Consider the following 20,074-nt stretch of genomic DNA (forward strand, 5'->3'; position numbering starts at 1 on the left):
TCTTACATCAAGCTGAAATCAATATCCCCGTAATATCCCTCATTTGACCTTAGAATTGTTTGCAAATCTCATGGTCTTTAAAAGTATTATCTCTTGGCTCGAATAAAGCTAGCCAACTTAAAAAGTATGTGTTGAACGAATGCGCCAGGAGAGGGGCATCTACAGAAAGGGGTGTTAGAGCCCCTAGTAAGAGGGGTCTCAAGGGGAGTTGTCATGACAGCAGGAGACTGCAGGGGGAGCCACACTCCAAAGCGCTTCTGGTCAGCTCCTTCCGGGTGTAGTTAAAGCAACTCCACCACTGCTGGTTGAGAATTACAAAGATGCGAGGTTGGTTTTGCAAATGTTTTGAATTTAACAAGAATTTAAATACCGTCTGCCTTAGAATCTTTGATTTGCTGACTGTTAATCTGCCTTTCAGCTCTCCGTTTAGGCAGTGGATGGCAACCTCTGCTGCAAATTAGAAATGCCTCAGGTGTTTTCTAAACAATTTTTGCAGTAGCCTTCACTCCCTGAGATTCTGATTTTGGTGGATCTGGGATGGGATGTGGACAAGAGAATTTTTAAAAGCTCCCTGGTTGAGAAGGCTAAGAATCACCGATTTGGGACCACACAGAGGAGATGCATCCACAGGTATTGTTATTTGTAAAAGTGGGCAAAAGGAGTCTATTGACCTGGGCCAGTCGTGAGGCTTTCTGTTTCCATTTCTAAACAATTTAAAAAGTTCTAATAAGCCAATAGCAAAAGGACAAATACTAGATGACCCCCTCCAACCTCCCTCCATACTTAGAGTAGTCACAGAGACAGAAAGTAGAATTCTGGTTACCGGGGGCTGGGGGGAGGAGGAGTGGAGAATTGTTCAATGGGTGCGGTTTCAGTTTTGCAAAATGAAAATGAGTTCTGGAAACTGGTTATACAACAATGTGAATGTAGTTGACATTATTGAACTGTACACCTAAAAATGGTAAATTTTATCTGATGTATATTTTACCACAATTTAAATTTTTAAATTTAAATTTTTAAATTGAGATATAATTGACAGAAAACATATTAGTTTCAGGTGTACAGCATCATGTTTTTTTCCTTTATCAGCTGCACCTGAGGCATATGGACGTTCCCAGGCCGGGGATTGAATCTAAGCTGCATCTGTGGCCTACGCCGTAGCTGTGGCAGCACCAGATCTTTAACTCATTGTGCTGGGCTAGGGATCCAACCAGCAATATCACAGAGGTGCGCTGGATCATTAACCCACTGCGCCACAGCAACTCCCTACAGCATAATGATTTGATATCTGAATATATTGCAAAATGATCACCACAAGTCTAGTTAATATCCATCACCACAAGTTACAAAATTTTTTTCTTGTGACAAGAACTTTTTTTTTTTTTTTTTTTGGTCTTTTTGCCATTTCTAGGGCCGCTCTTGGGGCATATGGAGGTTTCCAGGCTAGGGGTCGAATCGGAGCTGTAGCCGCTGGTCTATACCAGAGCCACAGCAACGCAGGATCGGAGCCACGTCTGCAACCTACACCACAGCTCACGGCAATGCCGGGTCCTTAACCCACTGAACAAGGCCAGGGATCAAGCCTGCAACTTCATGGTTCCTAGTCGGATTCGCTAACCACTGCACCACAACGGGAACTCCGTGACGAGAACTTTTAATATCTATTCTCTTAGCAACTTTCAAATATGCAGTACAGTATTAACTACAGTCGCCATGTTGTATATTACATCCAAATGCACAATTTAAAAAATATTTTCTGGAGTTCCCTGGTAGCTCAGCAGGTTAAGGATCTTGTGTTATCACTGCTATGGCTCTGGTTACAGCTGTGGCATGAGTTTGAGCCCTGGCCCGGGAACTTCTGCATGCCATGAGTGTGGCCAAAAAAAAGCGGGGGGGATATATAAGAAGGAAAAGGAAATGGAATATAAAAAGAGGAAAAGAGAACACAATGGAAAAAGAAAAAGGAAGTATTGATGGTGCATATAACTTTTGATGACTCTCAATAGCTGTCACAGATTTCTGACTCATGCTTTCAGTTTATTAATTATGGGTATGGTTACCTCCAACATTATATGGTGAAAATACTTGCAAATTCATGTATTCAACACCCACGCTAGTGTTTTTGGTTTTTGGCTGCACCCACAGCATGCAGAAGTTGCCAGGTCAGGGATCAAACCCACACCACAGCAGTGACCCAAGCTGCTGCAGTGACAATGCCAGAGCTTTAACCCAGTGAGCCACAAGAGAACTACACCGTGTTAGTGTTTTTACAAGTACTATGTATTTCTTTCCAAGTATAATCCTATAATATGTAAATGCTGGAGTTCCTGCCAGTGTTTAAGTGGGTGCAGTGGGTTAAGAATCTGACTGCTGGGAGTTTCCGTCGTGGCTCAGCAATTAGCGAACCCAACTAGCATCCATGAGGACTCAGGTTCGATCCCTGGCCTCACTCAGTGGGTTAAGGATCCGGCGTTGCCGTGAGCTGGGATGTGGGTCACAGTCAAGGCTTGGATCCCGCATTGCTGTGGTTCTGGCGTAGGCCAGCGGCTACAGTTCCTATTGGACCCCTAGCTTGGGAACATCTATATGCCACGGGTGGGGCCCTAAAAAGACAAAAAGCCAAAAAAAAAGAGAGAGAGAGAATCTGACTGCAGCAGCTTGGGCCACTAGCAGAGGTGAGGGTTCAATCCCCAGCCTGGTGCAGTGGATTAAAGGATCTAGTGTGCAGCTGCAGCCCAGTGGCCCAGGAACTTCCATATACTGAGGGTAGAGCCATAAAAAATAAAATAGGTAAAAACTGTTATCCTTACAGTAAGAAGCCCCACAGGTGATCTGTGTTTTCTCAGGTCTGAAAGAAAGTTACCTTGACTTTCTTAAGAGGACAAACTTTTGGAGTAGTAAAGGTAGCTCTCTTCACCTGGAGGCAATGAGGGTACCTGCTATAAAGTGTGAACTGGTTGCTCTATTGTTCAGAAAAGGAGTTATCATCAAATCCTTTTAAGGGTGGGGTCTCCCCGAGACACTGAAGGTGACTAACTTTTAGAAGGGCGGACAGAGACCAGCTCTATAATCCTGGAAAACAAATGTCAGGAGAGATCCCTTGTGCTTTAAGAATTCACCAGAAGGAGTTCCCCGTTGTGGCTCAGTGGAAACAAACCTGACTAGTCTCCATGAGGACGCAGGTTCGATCCCTGGCCTCGCTTAGTGGGTTAAGGATCCAGTGTTGCTGTGAGCTGCGGTGTAGGGCACAGACACCTCAGATCTGGCTTTGCTGTGGCTGTGGTGTAGGGCAGTGGCTACAGCTCCGATTTGACCCCTAGCCTGGGAACCTCCATATGCCATGGATGCGGCCCTAGAAAGACAAAAAAAAAAAAAGAATTCACTGGGAGAGGCCACCTGACCACTGGTGGTATGGATCCCAAGAAAGGGAAAGACAACAGAGGTTCCAAAGCATTTTCCAAGGGAAAGAGCCTACCCACATCTGAGGAACCTAATCTGAAGTATGCGGCTCTAAGAACTGTAACCCTGGAAACCCATGTAAGGTGTTACCCAAGCCCTGGAAGTAGAGAGGCCTCCCTGGAAGATCCTTGGCAGCCCACCTGGGAACCTGGGTCTGTAGTAGAGCAAGGTTGGAGGGACTGTTGTCAACAGTGACACCAAGTGGCGGTAAGGAGCAAAGGCAGGGGCAGACTAAGCCTCCAGGCTCTTCAAGGTGGACCAAGGAGTCTGAATGACCCCCTTCCTCCCTCCTGTTTAGGATTCACTGTGCCACAAAGCACTGGGGTGGTGGGGAGCGGGTGTAGACATGAGACAGCTACAGACCTGATACGGCTGATCTCAAGACACTGAAACAGCTAAAGATTCCTGGATGAGGCAAATTCCTTCACTCGGCTTCCTAACTTATTTCTTCACGGGCTCAATTCGGAAAAGTAGGTAATTTATATATGTTCGTCACATGATGACAGAGCAGTGGCTACTATGTTTAGTAGAAAAATTGAAGCTGAGAAGGTCATTTTGGAGGGCTGCTGTTTTGCAAAATCAAACACAATATTTTCATTCTCCCCCCAGGAGCCCTTCTAGATCCTGAGTTAGGTCCTGTGCTTTCCCAGCCATAGGATTTAGGGTACTCTCCTGTTGATGTGCTCTAGCTTGTAGTGGCAGGGGCAGTATTTTGTTCACCATTGAACCCCAGCTGCTTTGTATGTGTTGAAACCAAAGGGTTATTTTATCTATAACCCATACTCAGGGAAGGTCTGGAAAGAATGAGATAGTATTTCTCTTTGATGCCCAGTGCTGTGTTCTTTCTAGCTGATGTGTTCAGGTTGGAAGGCTGTGGACCTCTATTTGAATGTCTGAACTTCAGTTCTGAAGGCAAGTCAAAAAGGCTGCTCCCTGAACAAATGTACCACCTGCCCTGGACTGGTTGGTTATGTGATCAACTTGACATTCTTTTCTTAGAAATTGTACTCAAAGTGCAACTATGTGACTGAAAGCTTTCAGCAATGACACAGAAGAGAAATACTTTCAGATATCATAAAATCACTTTTATTTTTATCATATCCAACATTTCAGTGACCTATACTTGACTGATTTGGGAGAAAACACCTGGTTTTACAATTCCTCATGTCTCCTCTAGGAAGTGAATATAATCTTTACAAAGAACAGAGGAAGGAAGCTCAATCACACAGTGAACACGCCATAGAAAGAGTCCTCCTGAAGCTTAAAGGAAATCGTTTGCAGACATATGAAAATGTATAGTTCTTTATGGAAAGGGAGAAAAAAACACTGAACTCTACCCTGAGAACTAGTACAGGTTAAAAAAAACAGTATGTTTAACATGAACTCACATTTATTTACTCTATAATGGATTACGAAAAGGAATTCAGAGATGTCTGGAGCCTGATTTCACGGGAACACTCTAACCTTCCACTTCAGGGACAGAACACTGGGCTGAGAAAGCTGCTTGTCTGACCTAGTGTGGGTTTTTATGATTTTCATACTCCTCTTAAGGCACACAGAGATGGTTAGTGAATTGAAGCCTAGCTAGACACTGAGCCTTAATGATGTCATCACACTCAGCTCTGGGAGCCGGCATTCCAGAACCCCCGGTTAGGGAGCAGGGGGGTGTGTAGGGAGGAATGGGGCTCTGATTCCTAGCCCTTTGTAGGGTACTGACTCCCTTCAAAGTCCTGTCTCTGGACTAAGAAATTGGTTCCCACGTAGTCATGAGAAAACCATGAGAAACGAGTTGTACTTCAGAGATATTTCTATGCCTTCAGTCTGACGTTTGGGAGCAAAGGGCAGTGGGACCTGGGATGAGGAGGCGCAGGGAGGGTCTTCTTTTCTGCCCCTTAGAGTGGACTGAGTGAGCATGCGGCAAGGAGCAAAAGGCCCTCTCACTGGCTGAACATTGAGACTGAACTTCCTACTCAGAGGAGCTGACCTTGTGGGTGCATTGGTTACAGAGGACATGAAGGCCTGAAACACTGCTTTAGGGGACCACAGAACACAAAGGACTGTCTCTTCCTTTCTCCTCTACCCCCTCTTCCCTCCCTGAGGAAACCCCAGGAGTAGAGGTGGCCGTCAACCAAATATCAGGTTCTACGTAACAATTATGTGCACTGTACTTTTCTGCTTGTTGAACAGCAAACTGGCTTGCCTCCTCTTTGTTCTTCTCCTTCTGCCTATAGGGCAATTTCCTCCTCTATTTTGCAGGGCCGATAGTTCAAGTACAGGGCTATGATGATCAAACCCCCTCCAAGGGCGACAATAATGATGATGAAGATGCTGGAACCGACTCCTTCATCCAGTCCTGCTAAAGCATAGAACACAGAGAATTGGGAGGGTTCGAGGGCAAGAGAATCACCCTGCCCCAGCCCACTGAAATCTTTCTTCTTTCCATGTTTGTTTAAGACTCCCAATCCTGGAGCGTTCCCATTGTGGTGCAGCAGAAATGAATCCAACTAAGAACCATGAGGTTTCAGGTTTGATCCCTGGCCTCAATCAGTGGGTCAAGGATCCGGTGTTGCTGTGAGCTGTGGTGTAGGTCGAAGAAGTGGCTCGGATCTGGCATTGCTGTGGCTGTGGTATAGGCCAGTGGCTACAGTTCCAATTAGGCCCCTAGCCTGGGAACCTCCATATGCTGAGAGTGCAGCCCTAAAAAAAAAGGACCCCAATCCCCTGGAGGTTCCCATCCTGAGCCTGGCAGCAGGGGAGCTGTAGTCACCTTGAACAATGACCACAATGTCTTTGCTGACAGAGCCTAGCTGGTTAGTGGCTGTGCAGCAGTAGGTCCTAGAGTGGTTCTGAGTCGCCTTCTCGGGCACTTCAAGGTCAAAGATCGTTCCATTCCAGGTACACATCAAGACTGGCGTCGGGTTTCCCTTTGGGACACAGGTGAGCCTTTGCTCCATCCCTTCCAACCAGGTCTGGTTGCCAGGACAACCAGATTCCTCTAATCGTGGCTTGTCTGGAAAATAAGAGTCCCCAGAGGAGCCAGCTAAGTGTGCCACATTCCCTTGTCACCATCACACTCAGCTCCCTCTCCCTCCCCAATCCAAACGCTGTGTCCTCTCCACCCAAAAACTTTCTTTCCCAAGGGGAGGACCGTCACTTCCCTGCTTTGAGTTACTCCTTTTCCTCCTTGGATGAGTTTGAGATGCAGCACAGGGCATTTTAATGGATTAAGACTAAATGATCTGAATTGCTCTGGGGCCCTCCTTCCCATCTTTGATCCTCAGTGAGTGAGAACATGGGAGGGGTGAACCCAGAGATGAGGATTTTTCTACTTTTTGACGTAAGTTTGTATGGAAATTTCCCTCCTCAGCATAAGCTCCAACTATCACTTCCTATGTTCTCAGCCACTGGCCCTCAACTAATACTGCCTGATTGCTTCAACCACTTTCTTTTTTCTGTTCCAAGTTTCTCCCTACTCACTTTTCCAGGGGTAAGGTAAGCTTGGAGAGCTTTAATTTTATTTTCTCCTTTGATTTTTTTTTTTTTAATGAGAAGAATGTGGCAACTCTACTAATGAAACTGCTGGTCAAGATCTCTGGAAATGGAAGTCTAATAATCCTTGTTTTGACAAGAAAGATCAGGCCTCTACTCACATAAGACATGGAGCTGGATCACAGTGCTTTTGCTCAACCGCTGACCCTGAACCTCTACAGAGGCCTCACAGGAGAAATTTCGGCCATCATCTTCCTCCCTGGTGGTAAGTAAAAGCCAGGCAGGCTCCCCAGGGAGCGGGAGATCTGGGGCTCCCTGGAGCCGAAGAGTAGGGCTGGGGAATGTTAATACATGCCCTGAGCAGGTTATGTTAATTTCTGTCCCTGCCAACGGGTATAATTCTTCTATCTCCAGGACTGGGGGAGGGAAGCCTATAAAGAAAGGAAAAAGAGAATCAAACATCTTTCTTGAAACTGGCAGCCACTTGTGTACTCTTGCTGCTGGTGGTACCCCTTGGGTAGGCAACGACGAGGGAAAGACTCTGGGTACCATTACTGTTTTGCTGACTGGCAGGAGCAACGAGATGGTCCGGGAATTTGAGAGCTTCTCCCATAACAAATGCCACATGTGCATATTTGGCTCTGCCTCTGAAGCAAGGATAGCAAATGCCCTTTTATCTTTCAGATGTTCTTACTTCAAATCACTGCTCCCAGGAATAAGTTCAAACATCCCAGGAGTTCCTGTTGTGCCTCAGCAGTAATGAACCCAACTAGTATCCAAGAGGATTCAGGTTCACTCGCTCAGCGGGTTAAGCATCCAGCATTGCTGTGAGTTGTGTAGATTGCAGATGCTGCACCTCCGGCAGCTGTACCTCCAATTCGATCTCTAGCCTGGGAACTTCCATATGCTGCAGTTGTGGCTCTAAATAAATAAATAAATAAATAAAATCCGAATCACTCTGTAAACAGCATGGCTTAAGGAAAGAGGGTGAAGCCTGGACAGAACCTACCACCTCAGTGCACCCAGCACCTACCAGAGAAGATGAAGACTAGTGTTCACTTTGGAGTGTACCTAGCAAAGAGTAGTATGTGCATTTGCAGTGGAATCACCAAGCCTTTATCATGGACGTTTTCAATAGCGGAGAAACCTCGTGAGAAGAGGCAGGTCACTTACTATAGACATGCACTGGCTCTCTTGTTTTCTGCTCCACTGGACCCAGAGATACAAGGCAAGACACCTCCTGATCACCGGTCTCCGTGGCCCGAACGGTGGCATTGGCCCATACTGTGTCTCCCTCCCAGGAGAGGAAGGGGTCCAGCTGCTGGTCGCCCAGGAACATGTGGACCACCACCTCTTCGGCTGGGAACACCCTAGCCACCTCACAGCTCACAGTCTCTGCCATCCCAACCTCCAAAAGTGAAGACACCCAGATTTGGGGGCTCTGAGAGAATTCTGCCAAGAAATGAGGAAAAGGAAAGAAAGGGGGAAACCATGATAAATCACGTGTTACAGGGACCCCACAAGGTAGGGAGTAGGGCTAAAAGCTCTCTGTCCCCACAGTGAGTTTAAAACTCAAGAAAAGGCGGAGCTCAATTATCTTTATGCCCCATCCTAAATCCTAGGGGAGGTGAGTCCCAAAGGCCAAGGTAACATGAGGAAAATGAACCCCAAGATTCCTTCCACACCTGGGCTCTGACTCACCAAAGATTCGGAGTACCTTGATTGCTGAGCTATTGCGAAAAAGCCCTCCACCACGTGAACTCAGGTCCAGCTCGGCGCGGCAGGAGAAATTGCACCTGTCATCCTCCATTTGGGCTTTGACATTGATGGTGATCTCAGCTCTTTGAGAGGCCGCAGATAAGCTCCTAAAGTTCTTTTTATGTAGTTCTTGGTCATTCTGGAGAAGTGTAAGGGTGAGGCCCTCCAGAGGTGTGACACTGGGCACATGGCATGTCACTATAAAGGCTTCATCCACGGCCACCCATGCAGGCTGCAGCTCCATGATTACCTGCTCTGGTGGCTCTTTAAGACAAAAAGGTGGGCTTGATGGGAGACAGCTACTTAGCTCTCCAGAAAGAAATGGTATAGAACGGGAAGCCTGTGATAGAAGGTGACCCCTACTCTTAAACCTAATCTGATGCACAGTGTCAGCTTTCTGCTGCCCCTGTTCTAGATGGGACAAGTTAGCCTTCTGGCTCTTCTACCTACTGAAGGTGGCTAAAGCCACAGCCAAGAAATGTGACTGCTGAGGGGAGGTCCCTTGCTTTGACTGCTGCTGCCATTCTGAAGAGCTTTGCTCTCATGCCAGAGGGCTTCAGAGGCATAAGCAGCATCACTAAGCTAACTAAGCTCTCACCCCACAGAGCTCACACTTACTCTTACAGCTGTATCTTTGCCAACACCATTTGCACACCTGAAAGATGCTCCTCACCCGTTCCCATCCCTTCAAATCCTAACCATTTGCAGGAGTGAAGCTCAAGAGGCTCCTTTGCGTGGAGACCTCTCCGACTATCCCAGCTGACAAAGACCCTCCTTTCTCTAATCCCTATTTATTCTAAGAATTTGTGACGGGAATTCCCATCGTGGCACAGCAGAGACGATTCCGACTAGGAACCATGAGGTTGCGGGTTCGATCCCTGGCCTTGCTAAGTGGGTTAAGGATCTGGTGTCGCCGTGATGTGGTGTAGGTCACAGACTTGGTTCAGATCTGGCATGGCAGCTATAGCTCCGATTAGACCCCTAGCCTAGGAACCTCCATGTACTGAGGGTGCAGCCTTAAAAAGCAAAACAAAAACAAACAAACATAACAAGAATTCGTGACACTAATTTTGTACTGATTTTGTACTAATTTTGTACTAATTTTGCACTAATTTTGAATTTTTTAGAATTCGGCACTAATTTTTTACTTTTTTGATTATTTATAAATGAGCATTATTAGCACACTCCTCCTGTATTTGAACATATTTTCAAGCACAGATGTCTCATGCACTTTGCGGTCTGCTCCTAACTTAAAAGCCTACACCAAAGGGAGAGAGAAATAATTGGCTCTAGAATCCCTATAGTATGACAGAAATCTTTTTTTTTTTTTTTTTTTTTGCCTTTTTTTTGTCTTTTGTTGTTGTTGCTATTTCTTGGGCCGCTCCCGCGGCATATGGAGATTCCCAGGCTAGGGGTCCAATCGGAGCTGCAGCCACCGGCCTAAGCCAGAGCCACAGCAACTCGGGATCCGAGCCGTGTCTGCAACCTACACCACAGCTCACGGCAACGCCGGATCGTTAACCCACTGAGCAAGGGCAGGGACCGAACCCGCAACCTCATGGTTCCTAGTCGGATTCGTTAACCACTGCGCCACGACGGGAACTCCAGAAATCTTTTTTAAGAGCTCTACTTCTCTTCCCTACAAGAAATCTCTTTCTCTTTTTTTTTTTCCTCCCCTTTCTTTCCTTCTTTTTTTAAAGGCCACCCCTGAGGCATATGGAAGTTCCCAGGCTAGGGGTTGAACCGGAGTTACAGCTGCCAGCCTACACCACAGCCACGGCAACACAGATCCAAGCCGCATCTGCAACCTACACCACAGCTCATGGCAATGCCAGATCCTTAACCCACTCAGTGAGGCCAGGGTCGAACCCACAACCTCTTGGTTCCTAGTTGGATTCGTTTTTGCTGTGCCACGAGGGGAACTCCTCCCAGAAATCTCTAATTATTCCCTATATAAGGCATAGTCATGTTCCCCCACTCTTCCCTTCCTCCCCAGCCCTCAGCCCAACTCACGATACACAGTGATGCCAAGGCTTATGTCCTTTTGGATTCCTGTGCAAGAGAAGAAGCACTGCACGATGGAATTCTGTGTGACATCTTCCAGGAGAAACTCCTTCCACTGAGGCCCTTTGCCCACCTGGGTTCTCTTCAATAAGGTCTCAATTCCACCGGGTCCTGGATCTGGGCAAGTGGTGCTACAGTTGACCATCAGGGACTGTCCATACTTTACAAAGGCCTGATCTGGCCAAACAGAAACCTCAAATAGCTCTTCTGCGGCCTCTGAAATGATCAACCACAGATGCCGAAACTCTGGTGAGGACCACAAGACCCAAAGAAATTACAGAGCCTATTCCATCTAGTTACAGGTTAGAGAAGAGGAAACCTACTCTGAATAAAAGGGTACAGGGGACTAAACAAGAAAAAACCCTTAATAAACAAGTTAGAACCCTAATTCTACCGCCATTCCCTCCTCTCATCATCTTTCTTGGGATCTCTGGTTTTCCATTAGCGTCACCATGGAAACTACGACATTGCTAAAAATCACACTGAAGAAACCATTCTCTTCCTAAATTTCCAGAAGTCTTGGAAGCTCCCAGAATTGGCTGCCGAGGGCCCTCATGGGGTAAGTTGATCCCTGAGAGAAAGAGAGTTTTGTTGCTTACACCTCACAGCAGAATTTCTGAAATTATGGTCTGAGAATTGCATTCACCAGAATTATGACGGAATGCTTGTAAACTGCAGATTCCAGCACCACCTCAGACTGATGATTTAGAATTTGCAAAGGTAGGATCTGGAAATACTCAAAGGAACAAAAGAAGCACTCCTGGTAACCTTTGTGTGACCTTGAGAACCACTGACTGACCTAAAGTTTACTCCCAGGGTCACCAATTTCCATGGAACTTTTCACCTCTTCTTCTCAAAGTGAGATTATTCCATTTTGCTTTGGTGCGAAGGCAACAGATGTTTTTGGATGCTTAAGAGTTTAGCCTGGGAGTTCCCATCGTGGCGCAGCAGAAACGAATCTGACTAGGAACTACGAGGTTGTGGGTTCGATCCCTGGCCTTGTTCAGTGGGTTAAGGATCCAGCGTTGCTGTGAGCTGTGGTGTAGGTTGCAGACGTGGCTCGGATCTGGTATTGCTATGGCTGTGGTGTAGGCCAGCAGCAACAGCTCCAATTAGATCCCTAGCCTGGGAACCTCCGTGTGCTGCAGGTGCAGCCCTAGAAAAGACAAAAGACAAAAAAAAGAGTTTAGTCCATTAGAGAAATCTTCTCAGGTACAGTGAGAGAGACATCAGGGAGGTTTTAAATGCCTGATATAGGTGAAGGGCTCAATCTCCTGAAAGGTCAGTCCCCTTACAGGTCCCTTTTATTTTATTTTTAATTCTTTGATGAATTTTATTGTATTTATAGTTGTACAACAATCATCACAACCCAGTTTTATAGCACTTCCATCCCAAACCCCCAGTGCATCTCCCCACCCCCCCAACCTGTCTCATTTGGAACCCATAAGTTTTTCAAAGTACAGGTCCCCTTTAGCTATTTCACGTCCACCATCTCCTCTTCCATGTACCAGGCCCCTCTGGGAATATACAACTCTTGGAGCAATGTTACCCACTAAGACTCCAGTTCCTTTCATCACGATACAAAGGATAGCAACAAAGAGGTAAAAATATTCCTGAGAGTAAAATAGGACAGTCCTGGAGTAGCAAGGAGCCAAGTTGAGAAGGGACATCTCTTAGGGTTCTTTCTGATGGTCTATTATCCTGCCCCTTAATTTGGGTTACCCCAATTACAAGCCAGAAACACCTAAGGATTCTGTGTCCTAGTGATCCAAGAAAAAGGAATCTCGGAGTTCCCATTGTGGTGCAGCAGACCAATCCAACTAGGAACCATGAGGTTGTGGGTTCAATACCTGGCCTTGCTCAGTGGGTTAGGGATCTGGTGTTGCCATGAGCTGTGGTGTAGGTCACAGATGCAACTTGGATCTGGCGTTGCTGTGGCTGTGGCCAGTGGCTGTAGCTCCAATTTGACCCCTAGCCTGGGAAACTCCATACACTGAGGGTGCACCACCCCCCAGCCTGCAAAGAAAGAAAGAAACACAGAAAGAAAGACAGAAAAACAGACAGAAAGAAAGAAAGAGAAAAGAAAAGAAAAAAGAAAAGGAAATAGGAATCTCAACCAAGGATCCAGATGGGTGAATAATAAAGTGTTACCCCACTTGGAATTTCCTATCCTCTTTCTCATTGACCTGTGCCCTGGCACATACTAGCTAAAGAAACTTTCCCAAATAGCCTCACCTGGGCAAGGGATCAAGGCCAGCAGGCCCCAGACACCAAACAGTAGCACTTCCATCCTTATGAGAAGGGCCAAAAGCTGTAAAGGAAGAAACAAGACAGCAATGCTGAAGAAAGTGACACACACAAAAAAAAAAAAAAAAAAAGAGAGAGAGAGAGAGAAAAAAGGACATAGGAAATTTTTTCTTTGATACTGTTAAAAGTTAGCTTCTTTTCTGAAAACCTGCATGGTCTGGAGAAATTGGTGTGGTTGTACTAAAAAAAAATTCTTGCATCTATTTATTTGTTTTGTTTATGTGCATAGCAAAAAGACAGGAAAATATGAGAAATAATGAGGGGATTAGATTGGAATTCCTGTATAAGCTTGTATTTCACTTTTTGTTTACATGTTTGCCTCTATTTGAGTCAATAGGAAAAGGCTGTTATCATGGAAATATGAAAAATGAGGTTTAGAGAGATGAAATTTGGCAATGTTTATCTGGCACTGTCCAGTGGAAAGTGACACTGAATCTAGAAAACATGTTCACTAGAGTCCTGTTCTCTCATGGGAGCAGTGCTTCATCAGGCTTCTCCCTTCATGACCCCTGCAAAATATCCCTCAAGATGATCCACCTCTTTCTGATCTATCTCCAGGTTCACCAAGCAACATTTAAATTACTACTTTGGCTGAGTTAGACCTTTTTCTTTGTTTTTTTGTTTTGTTTTTGTCTTTCGTCTTTTGTCTTTTTAGGGCGATACCCACAGCATACGAAAGTTCCCAGGCTAGGAGTCGAACTGGAGCTGCAACTGCCAGATTATGCCCCAGCCACAACAACTTAGGATCCAAGCTGTGTCTATGACCTACACCACAGTTTATGGCAGTGTCGGATCTTTAACCCACTGAGCGAGGCCAGGGATGGAACCGGCATCCTCATGGATATTATTCAGCTAATATTAACCACTGATCCACGACTGGAACTCCTGAGTTAGGTCTTGTGTCCACTTCTTTTCTCTGCCAATCCATGCCAAGTTTTTCTTTCAAAACCCCTTCAAGCTAATTTCTTCTAAGGAAGGCTTCTTGACTAATTCTATCCCACCTCATAATCCCTCGCTTATTACACATTATCTGTACCTCACTTTATGTCAAATATGATTTCTGAAGCTATGTATGTAATTCACCGCAGTGCATTATTTTAAGGACGTAGTCATTACTATACTAGGAATTCCCTGAGAACAAAAAATAATAATTTTAGGAGTTCCTGTCAAGGCGCAGCAGAAATGAATCCAACTAGGAACCATGAGGTTGTGGGTTCCATCCCTGGCCTGGCTCAGTGGGTTAAGGATACGGCGTGGCTGTAGCTGTGGCGTAGGCCAGCAGCTACAGCTCCAATTAGACCCCTAGCCTAGGAACCTCCATGTGCCACGGGTGCGGCCCTAAAAAGACAAGATAATAATAATAATAATCATCATCTTGCATCTCCAGCACCTAACACAGTGACTAGCATATTATAGGTATTCCATACATGAATGACTACCCTCTAATTCTGCATTTGAATTGTCATATGTACAGGTCTAACTTTACCTGTATGCTGGCCTAAAAGGTTTTTTGGTCTTCTTAGTATACACATAAAGCAATAGGCATATCAAACTTTACACTCCCAGGTAAATGCTACCATTCAAAACAATCACTAAGGGAGGCTATAAACTTACTCCAGTGATGACACAATTATTTAAAACTTTTGGGGGAAGTGATTGAGAATGGGCTTTTAAGCTACACACACACACAAAATCAGTCTCTTCACTAAGCTATTCTATTTTTGTTTGTGCGAAAATTGTATTACTCAAATCACCATATTCCCCAAACTTAGCTCTGAGAGACTTATTTCTCTTTCAAAGGAAGACCCCCTATCCCTGAAGAGATTCTAAAGTAACCTCAGACTTTGAAGAAAATTTCAAAACAAGAGTTTTGAGTAATAACAGCTCTGTTGAAAAAAGTACAAAAGCCCCAAGTGGGACTACTTATATTCATATATTCTTTCGGCAAACAATTATTGAGCCAGGCTTATGGTAAGGTTTTGAAGTCATCAAGATCTGTCCTATGACAGGAATTCCTGGAAGTTACTGGGAAAGACAAATGCAACTACAAATAAAACACTGCCACATGTTATTATAAATACAGAGAGGGATTAAAGTGAGCATTAAATGAGTTAATTCAAGTCAAGTGTTTAGTCCAGCTATTGGCACATAAGTCTTCAATAAATGTGATGGTGGTGGTTATGCTGCTGTCGTTGATGTTGCTCGTAACAATAAACAAATTGATCAGGGAGCACTGAGGAGGGATTAATTTCTTCTCCCTGATGGAGTCAAGAAGATTTCTCATAGACATCCCTTTGAGCTGTGTTTTCTATTATGGGCTGAAGTTTGTTAAGGCATGAGATGATATGGCAAGCAGGTCAGGCCAGGATTATTTGAGAAAATTAGAGAAGTTCATCTTTGTTTTCCTTGTGGCATGCTATGATCAGGTACTGAAACATGAAATTTTACATTCATTTTCTTAAGGACAAAGAAAGCAGCACCCCTAGGAGTTCTCCTGTGGCCACAATGGTTTAAAGATCCGGGGTTGTTACTGCAGTGACTTGGGTCACTGCTGTGGCTCGGCTTGGACTCCTGGCCCAGAAACTTCCACCTGCCTCAGATGCAGCCAAAAAAAGCAACCCTAAAGGGAACAATTTTTAAATCTTCAAATTCCTTTTGTTTACTCTGTAGATTACACCCCAAATTAAGGGTTTAAAATGTCTGATACTCTAGGCCTGGACTCCAGCCATTAAAGGGTTGCAGGGAGAGAAGTGAGCAGTAAGGGGGGCACTGCACACAGTCAGGTGCTGTATGATGGCTTTGGCTGTGTAACTGAAGGGTTTTCCTGTCCAGATCTGGGATTCTCAGCACCCATTTACATCCCAGCCTTTCTGACAGTTTCTTATACAGACCTGAGTCGCATCCCACATTTTGAACACTGTCTCTTCCCCTCTGCCGGGCATTCACTTCCTACTCCTTGAACATTCCCTCACCCAGTCGCACCCAGTTGAATGTATCTTTGCAACAAGGCTCACAATGACCACCAGGCCGCACCACAGTACACCGCCTGATGCTGCTGCTTTCTTCTTCCCCAGCAGCACCACCTGTCACCACACTCCCCTTTACCCCTTAGGCCTGGGAGTCCTATCTGCTTCTGGCCTGACTGTAAGCCCCATGAGGGCAGGGCCTTTTTCACCTGAGGGATCCCAAGCACTGGGAATGGTTGCAGGTGTCCAAAGATTATAAATGAATGAATGAACTAGATAAAATATTTACAAATATTTCAGTGAAGAGTTGTGCCCACTGCTCAGATACAGAGCCTGAAGGTCAGTTCTTGCTTGGAAAGAATTTCTTGCGCAGTGCATACTGAACATGGCTCTCAGCCCAAAAGGCCATGAAGGGTTTTAAAAGCAGATGGTATTTGAATTATTATTATTTTTTTATTTTGTCTTTTTGCCATTTCTTGGGCTGCTCCTGTGGCATATGGAGGTTCCCAGGCTAGGAGTCTAACCGGAGCTGTACCCACCAGCCTACACCAGAGCCACAGCAACGCGGGATCCGAGCCGCGTCTGAGACCTACACCACAGCTCACGGCAACGCCAGATCCTTAACTCACTGAGCAAGGCCAGGGATCGAACCCTCAACCTCATGGTTCCTAGTCGGATTCGTTAACCACTGAGCCACGACGGGAACTCCGAAAATTTTTTAACTATGTAGGGAAAATACTTCAATGTGTGCTCCTCATCCTTTGAGTGTGAGGAGACGCCTGTCAGGAGGCCAGACTCCCCCCCCCCCCCTACGGATCTGACAGGAAACCGGTATGAACCTATCCAAACAAAACAAAACAAAACAAAGCAAAAAAAACCAGACCTAAATTCTCACTGAGGACCACTCCTCGATGCTCCAGCCGCTTCGGTCGCTGGGCGGCCTCGCGCGCTTCGCTCTCAGGCGCCAGCCACGCGTTCAGACCGTTAGGTAGGCACTGCCGGGCGAGGGCGCACGAAGACGCTCCCGGCCGCGAGGATTTTCATGATCTGCCTAGAAACTCGTGACGTCTACGCAGAAGCTTAGCGAGGGTTGGCTGAGACTGGGGGGGGCGGGAAGGAAGCTAGAACGACAGGAGGGGATTGTGGGGAAGATGAGAGTAGGAAAACCTGTATCCCGCCTGGCAGAGAGCGTATATTTGACTCAAGGTGATGGCTACCGCATAAAATAATGTGAAAACAAGAGATAAAGGTTGGTCGTCGCAAATGTGATCTCTATAAGGAAAATAAGGAATTGTGGGCACCCCTGTGCCTTTTGGTCTGGTGGTGCGGCCTGAACACGTGCACTCCTGCCGCGGAGGGGACTGCGCGCGCACCCTCATTCCCGCCTTGGGTCTTGAGGCCGGCTCGAAGTCAAGCAGTCGTTAGTCACACGGACAAAAATGCTCCCCGGACTCCAAGCGCTTCCTGAGTTGGGTGGGAAAGGGGTTCGGAAGGACTTTCGGCCATGGTCTCTTAAGCCTTTTCGGCGCCACGCCCCCTGCTCTCCACATACAAGTAACACGCTTGAGCGAACCAGCGTTTCCGGCCTCACTTCCTACCAAAGGTGCCTGTGCGCTTGCCTCCCCGCCGGGACCTATTAATAAGACATGAAAAATGAGGGTGAGCGTGTAAAACCTCCTCTGTTGCTTTTGTTCTCCCCAGGACCTCGTTCCTCATCTTCCACATCAAATGTCTCCCAGGGTGGAGTCTCAGAACACTTTCCCTGAGCCCAAATCTGGCCATTCACATGGGCGGCATCCTGTTGAGGCTTGGGCTCTCTGAAAGTCCTTGCTTGGAAAGGTCATGAGGCATGGGCTGAGTTTCTTGGTGTAGTGAAGTTTGAGGATTTGGGGTTTTTTTGTTTTTCTTCAGGAGGGCAATCATTACATGCATCTATTTCATTTAATTGAACTACCTTCAAGCAAGGAGGCACTATATTTAACCCTATATTATGGATGAGGACACAGATTTAGAGAGGCCTTACTATTCTCTATATGGGGGTGGCAGGCGGGGAAATTATTGTTGGCAATTTTGGTGGCCAGTCTAAGTCCTTTTTATTTTTTATTTTTTATTTTGTCTTTTGTCCTTTTAGGGCTGCGCTGGGGGCATATGGAGATTCCCAGGCTAGGGGTTGAATTGGACCTGTAGCTGCCAATCTACACCACAGCCACGGCATTGCCAGATCTGAGTTGTGTTTGTGATCTACACCGCTGCTCATGGCAATACTGGATCCTTAACCCACTGGGTGAGGCCAGGGATCGAACTTGAGTCTTTATGGATACTAGTAGAGTTCATTACCACTGAGCCCCAGGGGGAACCCTCACAGGTGCTCTAATTTCATTGGTTTTTTTTCTTCTTGTTGTTGTTTTTAAGATTGTGTGACCTTGCAAGTTTTCTTTGGCAGAAAGTGTTTCTAAAGTCTTAAAAGCCGGAGTTCTCGTCGTGACTCGGTGGAAATGAATCCGACTAGGAGCCATGAGGTTGCGGGTTCAATCCCTGGCCTCTCTCATCCAGTCAGGATCTGGCGTTGTCGTGAGCTGTGGTGTAGGTTGCAGACACAGCTTGGATCTGGCGTTGCTGTGGCTGAAGCGTAAGCCAGCAACTACAGCTCTCATTAGACTCCTAGCCTGGGAACCACCATATGCCGTGGGTGTGGCCCTAAAAAGACACACACACACACACACACACACACACACACACACACCACACACAATATTTATGGCTTACAAAAGAGTCTTATCTAAAAATGGCATAATCGGCTCTTTATTCTCTGTTCTCCTACCTCTCTAGCTTTATTGTCCAGCAACATCTCATGTATTCTGCCATCAAGCCACATTTGAACTTGCCCCTCCCTGAACATGCCTTTCACACGGTGGTTCTTCTGCCTATGATGTCACTAGAATATAAGCTCCTTTAAGGCTGGGACTTTGTCTTGTTTGCCACTGCATCCCCACTGCCTGGAACTATACCTGGCACAAAGTTAAGTACTCAATACATATTTATTAAATGAATAAGTGCTCTTCCCCAGTTCTCTGCTATGCAAGAGTCTGTTTATTCTTCAAGGTCAACTAAATGTCACTGCTTCTGGACTTTTCCATGATTTCTTATCCCCCACCCTCCAACTGCCATTGTCAATTTGTTGTTCTCTTTTCTGTCTTCCATAGCACTAGATCTAAACTGGTCTAAGAGCACTCATCATATTGTGCTGTGGCTTTTGTTTGGGGCTCTTGTCTCCATCCACACACTCCTCCAGTGTGAACTCCAGGACAGTGCAGAAACAATGCCTGCTCAGGAAATAACTCTGATAAAAATTACCTCTGCTTCCCCTTCCCAGAACTCTGTTCCAAGTTGGTCCCAATCAGGAGTTAAAGCATCTGGGCAGAAGGTTAAAACCAGCTTAACCATAACAGTTAACTTTGACTCCCAAATCTTTCTTGAGCTTTATACTCTCACTCTCTTGGGTTTATTGACTAGTGACCTTCCACCTGGATTCCTGGATTTTTCTTTGTTTACTCCCTAGCTCAGATCTTATCCTCACCTTGACTCTGATGGGCCAACAAGGTTGATTCACTTAGTACTGACTCCTCATGTTTAACCCTTTATTTATATACTCTTCTAATTCTGGTTAAGACTATGCCGAAACTATATACATAAAGACTATACTGATCCTAACTAGTGATTTAGCCTCTATAAACAAGTTGCTCTGAGTCAGGCATAGACAGCCCCAGGACTAAAGAGCAGGTAAGGGAGAAAGAGAGTTTTGAGGGATCAGGGAAGCAGCATATTTGGGGAGCCCAGAAACCAAGTTTAAAAAAAAGTCGAATGAGCGATGCAGGTTCAGAAGAGGATAGCTCTCGAGCTGGGGTTTCTCCTGCTTTTTGTCATGTTTAAACCTGCTGTTTCTATAACCCAGTCCCCCCACAAGGAACTACCTGGGCCAAGGTGATTATCCATTTGAAGGAATACCTTCTCCATTTCCCTAGGAAAGCATC

General features: G+C 45.9%; 1 protein-coding gene and 1 long non-coding RNA gene across 3 annotated transcripts; one reads left to right on the top strand and one right to left on the bottom strand.

The window, feature by feature from the left end:
- Positions 269-11,209, top strand: LOC106505411. The gene is made up of 3 exons (XR_002337066.1): positions 269-630; positions 7,012-7,213; positions 7,633-11,209. It is a non-coding gene; the product is annotated as an uncharacterized LOC106505411 (long non-coding RNA).
- Positions 4,523-18,191, bottom strand: LOC100512920 (intercellular adhesion molecule 5). 2 transcript variants are annotated; one of them, XM_013980848.2, is made up of 8 exons: positions 16,927-18,191; positions 13,006-13,081; positions 10,720-10,986; positions 8,650-8,970; positions 8,122-8,400; positions 7,110-7,379; positions 6,227-6,469; positions 4,523-5,812 (listed from the first exon to the last, which is right to left on the bottom strand). In XM_013980848.2, the coding sequence occupies exons 2-8, from the start codon at positions 13,058-13,060 to the stop codon at positions 5,685-5,687; spliced, it is 1,563 nt and encodes a 520-aa protein (XP_013836302.2). In that variant the 5' UTR covers positions 13,061-13,081; positions 16,927-18,191; the 3' UTR covers positions 4,523-5,684. The 2 variants fall into 2 exon arrangements, with proteins under 2 accessions (XP_013836302.2, XP_013836301.2); XM_013980847.2 differs by having other exon boundaries at positions 4,998-5,815.

Source organism: Sus scrofa, chromosome 12 (assembly GCF_000003025.6).
Source record: "Sus scrofa isolate TJ Tabasco breed Duroc chromosome 12, Sscrofa11.1, whole genome shotgun sequence".
NCBI lineage: Eukaryota > Metazoa > Chordata > Mammalia > Artiodactyla > Suidae > Sus > Sus scrofa.

Bases quoted from the DNA above. Each gene is read 5' to 3' on its own strand.
- LOC100512920 (XM_013980847.2), bottom strand. From the start codon at position 13,060: ATGGAAGTGCTACTGTTTGGTGTCTGGGGCCTGCTGGCCTTGATCCCT. The intron at 8,401-8,649 runs GTGAGTCAGAGC...ATTTCTTGGCAG, and splicing joins CAAGGTACTCCGAATCTTTG to AATTCTCTCAGAGCCCCCAA. The intron at 5,816-6,226 runs GTGACTACAGCT...TCTATGCTTTAG, and splicing joins CATTGTGGTCATTGTTCAAG to CAGGACTGGATGAAGGAGTC.